This window comes from Lichenostomus cassidix, chromosome 9, assembly GCF_008360975.1.
Source record: "Lichenostomus cassidix isolate B80296 chromosome 9, HeHo_3.0, whole genome shotgun sequence".
In the NCBI taxonomy this organism is placed as follows: Eukaryota; Metazoa; Chordata; class Aves; order Passeriformes; family Meliphagidae; genus Lichenostomus; species Lichenostomus cassidix.
In genome coordinates, this window is record NC_139490.1 from 12016547 (window position 1) to 12033423 (window position 16877).

At 42.0% G+C, this 16877-nt stretch overlaps 1 protein-coding gene across 5 annotated transcripts in view; it reads right to left on the bottom strand.

Moving 5' to 3' along the window:
- The window catches only part of ACAP2 (ArfGAP with coiled-coil, ankyrin repeat and PH domains 2), a 64626-nt gene extending 51818 nt beyond the window's left edge, over positions 1-12808 (bottom strand). For 3 of the 5 annotated variants that reach the window (XM_085069448.1, XM_085069452.1, XM_085069449.1), the window contains exon 1: positions 12640-12807. In XM_085069448.1, coding sequence (XP_084925574.1) covers positions 12640-12692 — 53 coding nt within the window. In that variant the 5' untranslated portion in view covers positions 12693-12807. Of the gene's footprint in view, positions 1-12639 lie in introns of all 5 variants that reach the window. The other 2 variants (XM_085069447.1, XM_085069450.1) reach the window with 2 other exon arrangements.
- Positions 12809-16877: the final 4069 nt, after the last annotated feature.

Genomic DNA, 16877 nt, shown 5'->3' on the forward strand with positions numbered 1-16877 from the left:
CAAAGGTCCTTGTCCCCCAGCACAGGTGCACAGAGTTGTTACTTTTCAGAGAAGTCTTCACATTTGTCTAGGTTAATCTTCAGGAGCTTTCTACCTGCGTTTTCCCCTACCTTGCTGAGGTCCTGCTGGATGGCAGACTTACCCTCCAGCTTCTCAGGGGTCTCTCCAATCACTGTGTACTTGATTTGATTTCCTTCATGTACAGTGAGATATACAAAGGTATCTAGAAGCATGCTAACCAGAATAACTTGTCCTTTTTGCCGAGAAGGAATACAGTTGGTATATGTGTAACGGCATGAGACAACCAGAGACTAAAAAAAGAAACATGACACATTGAGGGACAAAGAAGGCATACATGGAACAATAAGGCCTAAACAACTTTGGATAACAGCATGGATAGATATAAGAAGAGTTTTACAACCTATGAGATCTGTCTTAACCATTAATATGGTCTGAAGAAAGAACACTGTGGCAGCCTGTCAGAGAGCCCATTGAAGTCCTGGTTTGGCACTGCAGAGTTTTTTCCCTGCTGGCACAGAGCCCCTCCATACTGAGGAACAGATGATGAACTCTCCCTGACACGCTAAGATTAAATTCCTCATTCATGCTAGTACTCCTTACATTATTAATTCTTCAGTCATTGCCATAAAGCATTTTATCAACAGCTTGGAAAAACCTCTACATGCCCTACATGAACAGTAGGGCTTTTAGTCAGCAAGTTGAACCTCCACCCTAAAATCTTAGAAATTTTCTATGAGCTTGGCAGATTGAAATATGGCAATTTCCTGAGCAGAAGATTATGATGTTGATGAATAAGCCAAGTTTTCAGGTCCATATCAAGCACTATCTGCATTGCAAATTTTCTTGGAGAAACAGGAATCAAGCCCTCAACAATAAAAGGACCATTCCTCTACTTCTCCAAAGTCAGACTTCTCTTAGAAAATAATCAAATGAAATAAAGCAAGGGTATTTGCTGAATTCATAAAATCATTAAAGCAAAGGTCTGCTTGTAGGTATCACTTTTTAAGGTTGTCTGCACCTACAAGGTTTACTTTCTCCCCAATAATTCATATTGTCTGATATAACAAAGAAATAGGACAAACATTTTTAAGATGTACACTTCACTTAATTTGTTCTTTACTACTAGACTACACATAGCTCAAAGATAATGAACATTATAAACAAATCAGTCTTCATAAAGGAACAAGTTCTATTGCCCTTAACATGTATGTCTGGAAGTCAACTAACCACCACTAAACTTGCACTAGCATTTAATAGTCTGTATCACACACAACCTATAAGGACTTCTGTGCTACCTGCTGGATCTAAATTTTTAAACTTTTTCTCTCATTACTCTTCTGCAGTAAATTGCCAGAAATGCCTAACAGTGTTATTTGCCCAATGGTTGTGCCTAATATTTTTCTCCTAACCTTTTTTTACCCTGGGAGAGCCTGACAGTAAGCCTAAGCAGGAAATCAGCAATGCATTTCCTCCACAAAGAGACTGAGAAGCAGGATTTTCTTCATCTTTCAACTTCAGTGCATTGTTCATCAGAAGACAGCTGTCAGCTAGATGGGGACACAATGGTGACCATGAAAGCTTCGCAGAAAAAAGCTTGATTACATTGCAAGTTGATAAGAATGCAACACATCAAAATACATGTCCTATACAATTCTGACTAGTGATCCCAACATCCAAGATCGCGTCAAAAGCTTTTTAGGAGGTCTTACTATCAGATAAGGAAGTAGGACTACAGTATCAAGATGTTGCAACAAAAAAAGGGCAGCAGAAAGGAGCTCAAGGAACTGATGGTGTTGTGCAGAAACCTTGTTGCTGAAAATTTGCCAACATCACAGAGCTGCTTTAATCTTTTAAATCTCAGCAACCACTCAGGATCTTGAACACAGAAGCAGCAGATGGAATGAAGGATTTCAACATTTGAAAACTCAAGTATGTAGTAAGGTCAGGAAGTGGAAGCATAAATACAACCATCAAGAGACCAACTGCAAAAGATACAAGATAGGACATCTAAAGAATACACCCTGCTAGCCTCAAGATCTGGAGTTACAGGTCACATGCTGAGAAGTCCTGTCAACTTTGCTTTTAAAAGCTGTACGTAATAACAAGCTGAAAAAGAGTGAAGATATTAATCCCTGTTTTGGAAAGATACCACTTATACACCTCAACTGCAGCCAGTGCAGGAAGAGTAAATATCACTACATAGCCCCAGCATAGGATCCTCAGGATCAATATGCTCAGAACTGATACAGCAAGACTTAACCACCTACACAGGAAACCTTGTGTAAAGTAGAGACAACTAAAGGTCTGAGTACCACATAATTAAACAAAAAGATACCATATAATCTTAATATGAATCTTGTGTTTGCTTTCATTTCAGAAAAAATAGGTAATATCTGTCCCTTTCTTTTTGTAACTCCTTTAGTTGCTAATTTAAACCTTATACCATAGCTAGAGGAGCACTACTGTGTGCAAAGCACCACAAGCTGGCAAAGCCTCTGTAACCAGAGCTCATCGTGTTTCAGAAGAGCTAAGGACCATTAGCTGTCTACAATCCCAGTTTTATCAGGTGGATCTTCTTTACCAAAACCTGAGGGAAGTTTCAGATTTGCAGTGAAGACTGAGTCCTCAGCAAATATTTACCCTTTTTGTCCATTTCAGAAGTTGAATATTTTGGTAATACATTTTCACAAAACTAGAATGCTCTATTTGACTGTCAGAGGGGACGCTGCAGCTTTGTTGTAATAGACAGCTTCTGAACCTGAACTTTTTTATCTAGCTATTAGGCAAATACACATACATGTATCTCACACTCAGTTACCTGAAGTGCATTTTAACTGTAAATTAATAGTTTTATTCTGCAGTTTTATTGTTCCCTCATACTGCAATAAGCAGTTTGCCCTTTATGCTTTCGCACTGAGGCAGCTAATCAAATGAATCTAATCTCAAACCAAGAAAGTGCATAAGCATTAGAGTGAGACAATACACAGATACAGTGTATTTGTGTTTTCCTCGAATTTACAGTTTTCAAATTTGGAAAGGCCAGTTGTCTTTGCTCCTCATCCCTTTCAAATGATAATCTATTAAAAAATTAGCATTCGGAACTTTATAACATAAAACCTACAAAATGCATACAATACACCCGCAACCCTAGAACTTCTTTGGGTACATATAGTATCTTTTCTCCCACTACTTTTAGTCATCAAGAGATTTTAAAGACCCCAGGATTTCATTCATCTATCCAAGCTAACTGAAGGTAAGCTGGTTTTCAACCAAACAGAAGCTTACATATCCTCTAATTATTACATGTTAAAGGTTTTTAATCTCAAATCAACTTCAAATATTTTCAAACAAAATCTTGCAAGATTGATACTTACAATATAGTGATATTTTGCAATAGTAGGCACATTTAGTGCTTCCCCTTGTCATTTTTCATCGTTCTTTTTGGGATAAATCAAGAAGAATAGAATTAATTGGCAAATATGTTCTTCAACACCAGACATTTGACAAAATAAATGAAGTTAAATGAATATTTTAAAAATCATTCTCTGCAAACTGGAGATTCTTCTGAAGAATAATCCTGTAGATGCTTTTGAAGACTGATCCTGTAGAGAGGGTGTGTAAATGTGTATAGTCTTTTTAAACAGACTCTGATTTAGAAACACACAAATTCAGCCAGAAGCTGCATCCTCAATGAAACATCAGATTCCTCAGTCATCTTTGAACAGTTTTTATCCTCAGTAACAACCCTGTCTGGCAAAGTCAATGCAATTGTTCCATTGTTGCAGTGTGCCTTATCCGATCAAATACTGGTATCTATGCACAGATAGCAGGGTTAGTCATCTAAAGCACCTTTGGAAATGACAGAGTAGAAACACGTGATTGCCAGGGTGCAGTTCACCTTATCCTGACACATATGGCTACAACAAGTCAAGAGGCACTTGGGATCAAATCTTAATGAAGATTAATACTTGTAAGGAGCCTAAGCCTAAGATCTGGCTTAAGAGGAGGGATGGCTGCACAGCAGATGAGATGAATTCTCCTTTTCCTGTTTAAGGAAGTTAAGAAAGAAGGGGCCTAGGTCATTATTTACTAAACACTTTCTATAGACAGGAACTCCAACTTACATTAATGTACAAGTCTAGAAAAGACAAGATATAAGCTACTTTTCCAGTTGAGCTGTAAGTCTTTACAGTGCCTTTTGCTAGTTCCACAAGGCCCAACACTGCTGCAGCTACGTTATTTTTCTTCTTTACCCACCTAGTTCTTATTTGGGTTGTCTTAAACCAAAAGTGTAATAACAACAGCATGTTATATAAAACCAATGGCATTGTTATAACACCATACACTCTTTACATTGAAGTTTGTCACAAGAATCCAGTCAAATGCTGAGTCTGATTACTTACACAAAGTACTCAAAACACACAAACAAAAACCTCCCCAAAACCCCACAGAAATGACATCTTTCTGTGTAAACAATTACCAGCATTCAGACACCCATTAGTGCCCAGTGGCCAGCAGCTTGAGCAGTAAGGAAGTCACTGAAGAGCTGGAACCTAAAAACACATCAGAGAGCAGGACAGGACTTACAGCACAGACTCACACCAGCCACCACCTCTGTGCCAAACAGAGAGGAATCCCTGCTCAGACCACAGGACAGGGACAGAAGAGGCTCAGTGCGTCCTTGGGTAGAGCCCATAGAGCAGAATGCCAAACTCCATCTCCCTGATCATATTCCACATCTGTTTTTTGACAGGCAGAAGGGATTGATTCGCGGCCAGAAGTCCAACTCTGAATACAACATACTTCTTCTTTGTGCCAAAGGATTGAATTCAAACTTCTATCTATAACATGTCATTCTAAATATCAGTACACGAAAATCTGTTACGTGATCTCCAGCATTACATAAGTTATACATATTTTTAGCAATAACTACAAGATCACTAATAATTGAAGACTAGGATATTTCAAATGCACAGACATGTGAGTGTGTTTGATATTCTTGTGTTCCTACTTAAATTAACATCTGGCACACAGAAAGATGGAAATCTGCAATTGTCTTGCACAGAATATGTTTTTTTAAATTTTATCAGACACTACATACAGCTTTTCCAATTTCTCTCCACATTATATTCAGCTTCAAAACTTCAAAATCACACCATGCGAACTCTCACTAGCTCTCCTTTGTTTATTCAGACAAGACTGTAAGCAGAGGTCTTCCTTTAATGACTGCTAAGTAGATCATCACAAACCTGTGAAATGAAAAGGTAGTATGTATCTGTGCACCTACTGTTAGATTCTCATCCAAAATCACAATACAACTATTTCAATGCCCATTAGTATTGAAATATGAATATAAATATGAATATAAAAATTATCCAAGGGTATTGGGCCTGAATATTGCAGAATCTCAAAATATCAACTAAAAACTTAGAACATCAAACAGAAAGCCTGATTTGCAGAAAGACTCATGCCACACCACTAAGTTTAAAAGCCTTCTGACAGGCATCTCCGTTCAACATCTCCTCTCATTCATAAAACTAACTTGAAAGAACTATTTTGCAACAAATTATTTTTTTAGTCTATCTTTGTGTCTTGTCAATTTGAAAACGTATGCATTACATCACTCCATAAATTAGATTTCTCCTCCGCACAGGCATAAGTTCTTTGCAGTGCATCATAACAACGAAACTGATTTACTCTAGATCTGAGGCCTGCTAAGTTCTAATATTCATAAAGTAAACATCAACCATAAAGTCATTATCCTGCCACATACACAAGGAATCCTCTTGAAAAGACTTTTAAGAGGGCAAAACAGTGAGTCTACTGGACTGCTTAAAATTGTCCAGTTTATGATCATAATGATAATATCTACTATTTCTCATGTTCTTGATCTAATCTTTTATTCATATGAAAGAGTGGCAACAAAACTAGGATTTACATTGCCTCACAGAGAAGCATGGAAAACTCCTGCATGTCTTAAAATAACATTATAGTCCACACACTAATCTGCATGTCCTCCTCATGGTCTTCCATTGCAGACAGCAACTTTAGCTGTTACTTTTGTTACCAATCTGCCACTAGCAAAAAGCAAAGCATCCAAATCACTACCTGAAATCACAGGAATACCTAAATCTCAAAACAGCACAGTATCTGCTCATATGAGATCATGAATGTATTTACACAGTTTAAACTTCTACACATGTTCTTAAACTGAATTCTGCATGTACAAGTGAGAGGCAAAAAAAAAAAAAAAAGGTAACTAAATTACTCAGAATTTATTCTTCTATTTCCTGCCCATGTAAATGTGACACTTCTGCATTTGCACCACCTTGAGATACTAAACTGATTCAGGAAGCAAGGCCTGCACCAAGACCAAGGCAAAGGGTTCTTGGCTCCGTAAACAATAATTTCTGTAGTCAGTGGAAATCAGATATTTTGCCCTCCTTTTTTCTCCCAAAACAGGTCATAAGACCAGAGTTTGCTCTGGGAAATTTTTAGAATTATTTACTCTAGCAAAAAGTTAGCAAAAATTTAAGCCCTATTGTTCACTGCTCAAAGTAAGAACAGGAAAAATGCTGACTAAATAATGTGGTTTTGAGTACAAGGTTGTCAAGAAGCTAAGTCTGAAAAAAGATCACAGGACGCTGCATACATTGCTGAAATCAGCACACTTGCTATTCAGAGGCCAACAATTTCAGAGAGACGTACAGGGAAAAATAAAGCCACCCAAAAGCCCACCTAGCCCAAGACATAGATTTCTATTTTATAGTTGCCACCTCCCTAATGAATATTGTATTTACTAACCCTGTTTTCCAGAGGTTTTAACATTGCCATTCCTCCCCCCACCAAAAATATAAAACTATCATCTCCGTAACTTCAGTTCTTAATGCAATTATGTGAGATGTGCTTAGCCAACATAAATGAGATGCTCCAGGCTAAAGAACCAAACCTCTTCAAATCTATATTTAAAACCTGAATGACTATAAGGACTTGTATAATTACAGTTCCATTGCGCACACACATAAATAAGCTGTCCTTCCAATTCTGCAAGTACTCATTAAAGATCAGTTGTACAGGCTTAATTAACATCAGTTCTCCAGCAACCATCCTTCTGCTGTGCTACAGCAATGGTATGATAACTTGCAGATTTTGTCACAACTTCCACTAAAAGCTCCCTTCTCATGGTGAGGTTTTTTAAACATTTCCAGATAAAAATGTAAAAAGACCAAAACTGAGGAAGATAACATTTTAAGTTCCTATTAGCAATTTAAGACTCAGTTAAACTTTTTAAGTTTGCTCATATTAATGTAATATTCTTATTACATTACAATGCTCTTATTAATGTAATAAACAACAAAGGAACAGAATTACCATTAATAACCCTATCCTTTGTTACTCCTAACTGTGCCAGTCCAGTTTTTTTAGTTATTTTTAAAATTTAGGTGCACTAGCCAAATGAAGACATTTTGATTTAAGGACACATTTCTCTAATCTCCAATAGGAAAGACTGTTAACAATTTACTGCTAAGTTTTTTCAGGTTTAAAATGTTTCCGTGCAAGAGATTTTCAGAGATGTATATGAGAGGGATCTTCAATGAACCTTCTTTATTCTTGAATGATTTCCCTAAAAGAAAATGCTCTAACACTGCACACTATGTTGAAATACATTCTCCTTTCTTTAGGTCAATAATTTCCTTAATGTACATTTGAAAGGCATAGTTACAGCTTTCCAAACAAATCAGTCATTGACTAGAGCCTGAGTAGAACAGCACAGTCACTGCAATCGCCACAAAAGTGCAGAATTAGAAATCTAGAATCAGTTTAACTAAGTTTAACTCCACCAGACTCCCAGCCGTGTGGACAGGGATGTTGTACACGTGTAACTTGCCGGCACCCCACCAAGACTGTCCTCCATGTCACTTCAGCTACAAAAAGTGCATTTCTACAGTCTCATACAGGAAATTATAAACGTTAACAACCACGTAAGCACGAAAAATGGTAAATGCAAACTCACAAGCAAATGCTTGGCAGCTTTCTCTTTTGATTTATTGTATCCTTTTTTCTATTCTTTTGCAATACTTTCCACCCTCCCCTGCCAAGTGCGTTACAAACTTGCTTTTCAGTCCCAAACCAAGGGCAGACAGCCCAGACCAAACACTTCTTTGGAAATTTGTTCTAAAACAGCTAGGTAAGTCTGAGCAAAGCAAACAAATTTTGTGTGCTGAGTTCTTGGTCACATCACTCTTCACACTTTTGAAATGTGGCTGAGTTCACCCCCAGGAGCAGCCTGAGGGATTTCAGTGGAGCCACATCCTCGCAGATGGGCTGTGCTACAAACACAGGCTGAACACCAGGGGGTTGTTGCCACTCACAGCAGGTTAGGAAGCAGCTGCCCTGCAGCACCCTTCCCGCTGGAGCTGAGCGCTGAAGGGACAACTCTGCTGCTATTCCTATTTCTATATTTTCTCCAGAAGGTAATAAGGAGACTCAAACATATGGGTTAGGCACTTTAGATAATTTCCCTGACTACTGAATACAACCTAGTCCAAATAGGTTAAATAAGTCACTTTCTTATATTACTCACAGTGTAAGTGACAAAATATTTACTATTATTTGGGAAACAGACGCTTAGTGACAAACCTTTGGTTACACAGTGCAAAAGAAGAAAGAAAATAATACATCATAAAGCCAGAAAGTGGCACAAGTGACCTCTTCAACCTGCATCCCCTAGATAAGCATGAGCTGCATCTCAGCTGGCCCCATATAGACAGAGCAGGGCCAAAGCCACAGAGGAAGAAAGGCAGCACATAGCAGGAACTCCAGAGACAAGGCAGCCTTACACCACAGGCCTGCCCACCCTGAGCAATGCTTCAGCTCAGCCAAAATGGAAGACTCCTCAGATGAGCTCCTCTGAAGGCAATAAACTATAACCACCAGTTCTACCCAGAAACTACTTTTTTTAAGAAAGGTAATTGACAACAGCTTCATTTATATTTTGGTCTACCCCACTCATCCATCATCTGTCCTGCAGCTGGGGTCTCAGGAAATGAATAGAAATTTAAATGCAAAAAAATTTATGCTTCAGCAACAGTGACAGATGAGGACAAAGAAATTATCTCAAAAACACAGAGCTTTTTACTAGTGTGTTTTCAAAAACTGATCATCCTGAAGGTCATTGAAGAGAATTCTACAATTGCACACATTGTAAGCAATTGAATTTTGCTTTTTATATTATTTGTTGTTTATCAAAATTGTTAACTGCCACTTAGAGCAGCTGTTTTTCCACATCACTTAAAATTGCTTCTCCTTTCTAGTAATTTAGCTCCAGTGATTCATGTGGTTGCTACAGTGATACCTCATTGAGAAATAAACACTCTTTAGGTAGAAGACGAAAAAATGAAAATGAAGCAGCAATGTAAAAGCCTGTTCCATTAAACTCTGAAACTTAAACTGTCATTGTTTAAAGGAGAAAGATTTATTTCAGAACGCTATTTGCATATCAAAAAACTACTCCAGGAATGTCTGATTATATACACAGAACTTGCCAGCACAGCTCAGTTCTTACTGTTCAAGGACTGCTCCAAGGCCCCTCCTCAGGCAACTTCTTCATTTGATGGGAAGTCCATTGACACATTGTAGGAGAACTGCAAACGCATTTCCTTACTAGATCTTTGGTCTGTCCATATTTTAGGAGTGGCGATAGTGACAGAAAAGCATGTGATTTCAGCGAGATTATTTTCAAAGCAGGTTTAGAAAAAAAACATGACTACATATTTACAAAAGTGTGCCTGAACTAATAGCCTTTCCCACTACTTTAAAAATCAGTTTCTAAACATCAGGTCCCCAACCCCAAACTGATTTGGCATGTCGGAAGTTTACAAATCTAGTGATGCAATAAGCCACTATTGCTTCAGGTTTTATAATTCAGAGATTTATCATCTACTGGAGGAAGAGAAAAAAAAAAGTATGCCTTGCTATGAAATAACTCATCATACTTCTCATGTGAACCTTTATAACCATTATTATCTAATCTCATATCAGCACCTCAAGAGCTACAACCCATGGTCCCTTCACAAGCATTTTAAGCAAGGAAACAGACCTTTGTGTCTGTGATTTGGGGCCCAATTAAATCCCAAAGTCAAGAGATATCAACATGAACTTCATGAGAAATAGATAAGCAAAAAAAGCCATGTGGCTGAAGTTGCCTGTAATAGCATGTTTTGAAAGATTTAGATAGTTCCCCATGAAAACAGATTCAGTGACTCAGGAATTGATTCACCCCCATGTCCTCCCAGTTCTCTCCATGACCATAAGAAAGTAATCTGTGACATTTCTATTCACTATATGCCTCCCAACAGGTTTATTTAACAGCTCTGACAGGTACACTAATGGGAAGGAAAGAGGCTACACCCTCCTGCTCAGCAAGGTCAGGAGAAAGCTACAGCTCAGCTTTGATACAAGGAACACAGAGCAAGAAGGTGCTTCATGTCCACACTACTCCCTGCAAGAATGTAGGACTTTGTCACAACCTTGCCTTACATTAGTGTCTCTGTCATCCCTCAATAACACCACGGCAGTAACCTTCATTCAGAAGGTTTCTAGTGTTTGGGTTGGGTAATTCATATGAACACTAAGAATAACCAAAATTATAACAGCAAATATTAATGACTAATAATGAGAAATATGAACTTTTTTCAGAAATACTACAGGAATTTTTCCTCATGATTTTAACCATTTCCTATCAGTTAAAGGTTGGAAGGATATTTTGCTGGCATCAAGTGATCACACCATAAGGTTTTCTGCAATTTCTTCAAAGGTAGTAGGATCAGACTGGGAAAAAGACCATGAGGTACTAGAAGACCCTAACAAAGGGTTTTCTCCAGTTTCTTATCTTTGAAGGAAAGGAATCAAGAATGGCAAAAGAAGAATGCTACAAAGTGAATTCCAATAAACTAACGTGACTTACCTTGAAGAAACAGCAGCACACTTCTGCTCACAAATTTTAGTCACAACTTCTTGTTTTCTTGAGTGTATTTAATACTTCAGGTATCAGTAATTAAAAAAAATGCAACTACTGGTATAGTTCTGTGGTTAAATTACACCAATCTATGACTGCACTGTCACCAAATGGGATGGACCAACACTAACTATAGCTGTCTCAGAAAGTACATACACTAGTAAGCATGTCCAGCTCAGGGCAAAGTTTTGTCAAACAGCAAAGCCAAAGTAGAAGTTCCCTGCTGCCTTAAGGGAGGTCTCATTCTCCACTGCCTTCCTGTAGCCTTGCTTCTGGCAGTGAAGTTTCCTCTCTCTACTCCCCACAAGCTTTAGATGTTTCACACCCGCTGCGATGCTGACACAACTCACTAACCTGGCAGAGAACCATCCAGTCCCTTCTGCCAGGGCACCCAGCTCATTGAAGGATCCAACAACACACGTCAGAGTCACCAAAAAACCCGTGGGAGAAGCAGCCAGCGACAAACTGGCAGCAGAGACAGGAGCAAAGGAGGGAAGAACAGGAACTCCAACTTCTGCCAAGGGTAAGCCATTCAACCAACCTTCCTTCTCCAACTTCCTCTACATCCCAGAACCACAGGATTGCTAAAGCTGACACAAGAGGAGGCGTGAACATATGGCCAGAGAGCAGAGAAAGAGCAGTATTATTTCCCTCAACAGCCAGAGCTCACCACAGAGCCACAGGCACTCCAGATACGGGCTCAGCATGGGACAGGAGAGGCACAGCAGTGACACATCACGTCACAGAGCTGTTTGCATCTCCACCAAGTAGTAGGGTAATACCAGGCACAGAAACTGGGTGTATATAGGCATAGACCAGCCACACATCCTGCAGAGAGGCACAATTGTGTTGAGTAGATACAACAGTGTAAAACATATACATATATAAAATGGGTAAAAACATTGGGAAAGACTACAGGGAAAGTTGCCTGAGGTAAGCAGAAGTTACCCTACAGCAATGGTAGACAACTGGCCACTCGAGTGGGGAAAAACAAAAGAGTGCATGCCTTGCTCTGACAACAGGAAGTAAGATGATACTGAGCTTGTTTGCTGCTGGCACCCCAACAGTGGCACACCGAATACGGACCATGCAGCAGACGCAGGCAGGAGACAGACACTGGGAGACACTGAAGAGTGAGCTCAACTCTGAAGGACCGAAGACAGACCACCAAAGAGCTCACCCTCCTGAGCCTGAGTCTGAGCTGACACTGCTCCGGCTGACGAGCGTTCCCTGTACAGCCGCCCGCAACCATTCACCCCCATCTCGTCAAAGGCGGGTGACCCCAGCAGCGCTCACTGCACACTGCGCTGCCTCCTCACGAGCCCCAGAGCCCGCACACTGCTCACCCAGCCCCACGTACCACACAAGCTGCCCCTTTTCCTTGCACTTCCCACATCCCCCCTTTCCTTCCTCCTCAGAGCCCCCGCACCCCAGCAGGACCCACAGCAGCCCCTTCCTGCCCCTCTCCTCAGAGCCGACTGCCCTCAGCTCGCCAGCACCTGTCACCCTCAGGGCCCCCGCCGCCCGGCCCGCCCCGCACACACCCGGCCCCGTTTCCTGTCCCCCGGCACGACCCCGGCCCGGCCCCTTCTCGGCGGCACCTGAAGCGCGGAGAGTCCTTCAGGCACTCCTCGAAGTCCACGGTCACCTTCATAGTGGCGAGGCGAGGCGCGCCGCTGCCTCCGCTGCTGGGGCTGCTGGCGGTGGTGGCGCGGCGAACCCGGGGCGAGGCGAGGCCGGGCCGGGACCGGCGGGCGGGGCGGAGCGGGCCGGGGCGGTGCTCCGGGCGGGGGTGGCGGCGGGAGCGCGCTGTGCCGCCCCGCCCCGCCCCGGCGCAACTGACGGCCCGGGCAGCCAGCAGCGACCGCCCGCCAACGCGGGGGGCGCGCCGGCCAATCACAACACGAGAGGGGCGGGCTCGGTGGGGAGAGCACCCAATAAGCGCGGCCGCCCTGAAGAGGCAGCCAACCGCCGGCAACGCGGCGATTGCTCCCGCCCCGGGGTGCTCGGAGTGACAGCCGGGCCCGCCAATCGGCAGCCGCATCGCCGCGGCTGCCCGGATCGCTGAGGCCGCAGCCCGGCCGGCCGGTACTCGCCGCCGTGACGCTGCCGGGGCGGGGCGGGCCGTGTGGCGCCGGGCCCTGCTTAGCCGGTCGTCGCTACCTGCTTGACTTTTATAAAGTCAAGCTCTTCATTGAACGGATGAGCCTGTCCCTCGGGGGTGAGACACGCGGGAAGGCCTGGCCCGAGCCCCGCCTGGGCAATTGATGCCCTGCCGAGAGCGGCCCCGCCCCTCAGCTCGGCCCCACCGAGCGCGCAGCGGCCGCGCGGTGCTGGGCACGGCAGGGCGGGATTGCGGCGGGATCACAGGGACGGGCGGGGACACCCGGTGTGTGACTGGTGACCGACACGGGCTCACAGCGCCACACGCGCTCCCCCGGCGGCCAATGGCCCTGCTGAGGGTGCCACCAGCAGGAAGAAAGCTCCAGCTCCGGGCGCTCTCCAGTGTGATTCACTTCTAGATCGAGGAAGTGACTCCTGGGCGAGACTCAAGGGGTGCCTTTGAAGGAGAAATGCAAACCGCAGGTTCTCCTGTCAACGACTGTCAAGTGTGCGTTTGGGTTTTTACCGAACCTTTGTCCGAGAATACTTGTTGAACTAGACTAGATACTATTTTGAAGTAGAGTGAATCAGAGTGAGCAGGACCATGTTGGTCCTCTTCAGTTTACCGTGAAGGACAGCAGAACATTGTAGATTTCTGATCCTTTAACAGAATACAGAAAAAGATCTTTAACCAGTTAGGTGCTGTTTATTGTTCCCAGATACGAAACTGACAAAGGAGCACCAGCCATCCCAACTCCTTCTCAAAGCAGCAACTGAGAATTTACTATCCAAGTTAAACTCATCAAAGATGAAGCAGTCACACGTCACAGGCTCCATCGTCTTCATTCTTGGCTCCTCCAGGAGTTTGAGGAGCTGCCATACATGCTTCCAGCAAGCCCACTTACCCCTGCAGCTTTCACACCCTCATCTCACTCCAGCATCTGCACTAAGTTTCACCTCTTTTTTTATCTCTTTCCTTCTTTCTTATTCTTCCCATTCTCTCTCCCACTTCCTTTCAGTGTTACAAGGCGAAACAGTCATCATGGAAGGATGCAGGGGAACATAACTCTCCTTTCCAAGAAGCTGAATGCCTGTTGTACCCTTACTGTCCCTCCCTCAGTTAAGGTGTCCTTTCACAGACGCAAAGGAGCACTTTTGGGTTCAGTCAGTTGTGGTTTAAGGTGTCACATTTTCTTCTTTTTGTAAGATTGGTGAAATGTCAGAACCAAAGTACATGCTACACAGATGTAATGACTTTTTTTTTTTTTTTTTGTAAACTGCCCCTCACCAAAATTAGCTGAAGTACCACTGTTTTGATTAAGGATTCAAGTCACACCCACTCAGGAAAAACAGCATGTTAAGAAATATTTGTACCACTGAGGCTGCATTTATGTTGTGAAATCCACTTCTCAACTAAAGTATGCAATTGAAGAGCCCAGCTCTGTTTAGAGGAATAGTTTTACTTCCTAAGGAGTAGTTGGTGTTAGTCATTTTCCATTACTCAATTCTAGGGAGTGATGACTCAGTGTTGACCATGAAGAGACAGACCAGTTGTACTTAAATCCTACGACACACAAAGGAAAACACCTTGAAAAATGCCACCTTCGTTGTGGTGCTGCAATCTTAAATTCATGATTCTGGTTACCAGATATACCCTCCGGTCTAGGCAAGCCAGCAAATCTGACTGTGTGTGCAATCCAATTTACATCAAAGTTACACTAAACTGGAGTCACGAAGAAAGAGCAATATTGGTTTAAGAATCTATTTATGAACACACCTGCAAATTTTACAGTAGCTGCCACTTTCTTTTGAAGAGCTCCAAGAAGCCAAACATTAGATTACTATTAGTGCTATAAGGCAGTGATGAAAACAATGGTTTTATTTACGTTGTGACACTTAACACTGGTTTCAAACAGAATAGTTACATTTGTGAGGTGGCATCATAATACCACAAAAAAGCATGTTACAGAAACAAAGTCTTCTGGTAAGATGTACAAGTTTCACATGAGAGAGTGAGCTGTGGGAAAAGTATCCGCAGTTTCCATGAACTGTGTACAGCTTGGTGGGAAAGAAATGAAGGACAGAAAAAAACCTCCATAGACATGAGTTAAGGCTCTTATTTGCAAGTGATCTTCCTAGTGGAAGATAATTGAAAATGCTTTCTTTTAACAGGATGCAACTTGAGGACTTAAACCTATGAAAGAAGCTTCACAACTATAGTGCTGTTGAGGTCACTTGTCCACATTAGTAAGGGCTGTGTGTCTGTTTCCTATTTACACCACTCTCTTGTAAAAATGAGTCTTTACAATATGCACCTAAAGATTAAGATGTGCATACAAACTAAGTCCCCATCAAATGTAAAAAGAGAAAAGGCATTTCTTCTCATGTCCCCATTCAGCAGGGAATTCTAACTGATACTTCTCTAGCAGAGAGAAATCAGACATCCCTTTGTAAAAAAGCTATATGGAGTTTCTGGAGCTACTGCAAAGTAAAACTTGCCTGATTTAGCTTTTGAAATGCATCAAGGTGTAAGCCTGGAGAAATCCAAGTAAACCAGCCTTTCAATTCGAAGTACTGTCAGGGACATTGGGTTGTACTCCTGCTGAGGAAGATGAAGAAGCATCATGAACAGAATTTTTGCTAGCACTGAAGACAATAAAGAGAACAAAGCCTTTAATAAAATCTCGAACTAAAACAAGTTTCAAAATTACATCAAACCTGGAACTTAGGCTCTTGGTGGCACAGAAAAAGGGAGATCACCCAAACAGCTCAAAATCACCTCAGTGATGAAGGGACCTACTATACATTATGCAGTTCATTTAAAATCATCTTCATGTATTTGTGTACTGTATCTCCTTCAAAGCTACATACTCATTTAATTCAGGATTTTGGAAGCCATTACAGGAAAGGTCTTTATTGGAAGTTAGCAAAGTTTGTTTGTTCAACAAAGTGCTTTCTAGACCTTTCTAGACCTAGTAAAGTACAAAGAAGTCCTGCTGAGCACCAAAATGGTCTTGGACACAAGAAAGTGGGGGGTTAAGGAGGGCAGGACATTAGCTCAGGTAAGAGCTGCTGCTGCTGGATTCTACCTTAATTGCAGGTACAAAGCACTCATGTGTACTTATCACAAAGTACAAGTGATCTGATCCACAGCCTCACAGAACAAATCTGTGTTACCTGCACACATTGGTCCCCACGTCCATGCTCAGTCTGAAAGCAACACGGCTTTGCCAAGCGCTGCTGCGCTCTCGGCAGGACTGCAGTGCTGAGCTGGGCCAGGCCAGACCAGCAGCTGCTCAGTCTGAAATACACTTCAATGCACACAGGCCAACACTCTGAACACTGCAAGCTGGTATATAAAGGGTCCAAACCTAAAGTTTTGAAATCCTATTCTTGGGAGCCAAATTGAAAGCTACAGTAAGTGACCGGAGGAGTCAGAATTATCTAAATGCTTACTCTTTGCCTCTGTTTACTATATAGAAGTGACCACATTTGATAAAAGAAGAAATAACATTCTCCATGTTGGAAAATTAGCATCACCACACTGGCTGGAATCAAGAGTTCAACTCTTTCTCGTGAAAAGATGCCATTTATCTCGATTCAGAACCTTAGAAGATTAACTAATCCACAACTGACTACCCTGTTACCTGCTAAGGAGAGGAGATAGTTGGGAAAGGCACACTACAAAACCCAGTTAGTACAACTCACAGGTATCTTTGGCACTGCATCCAGTCTA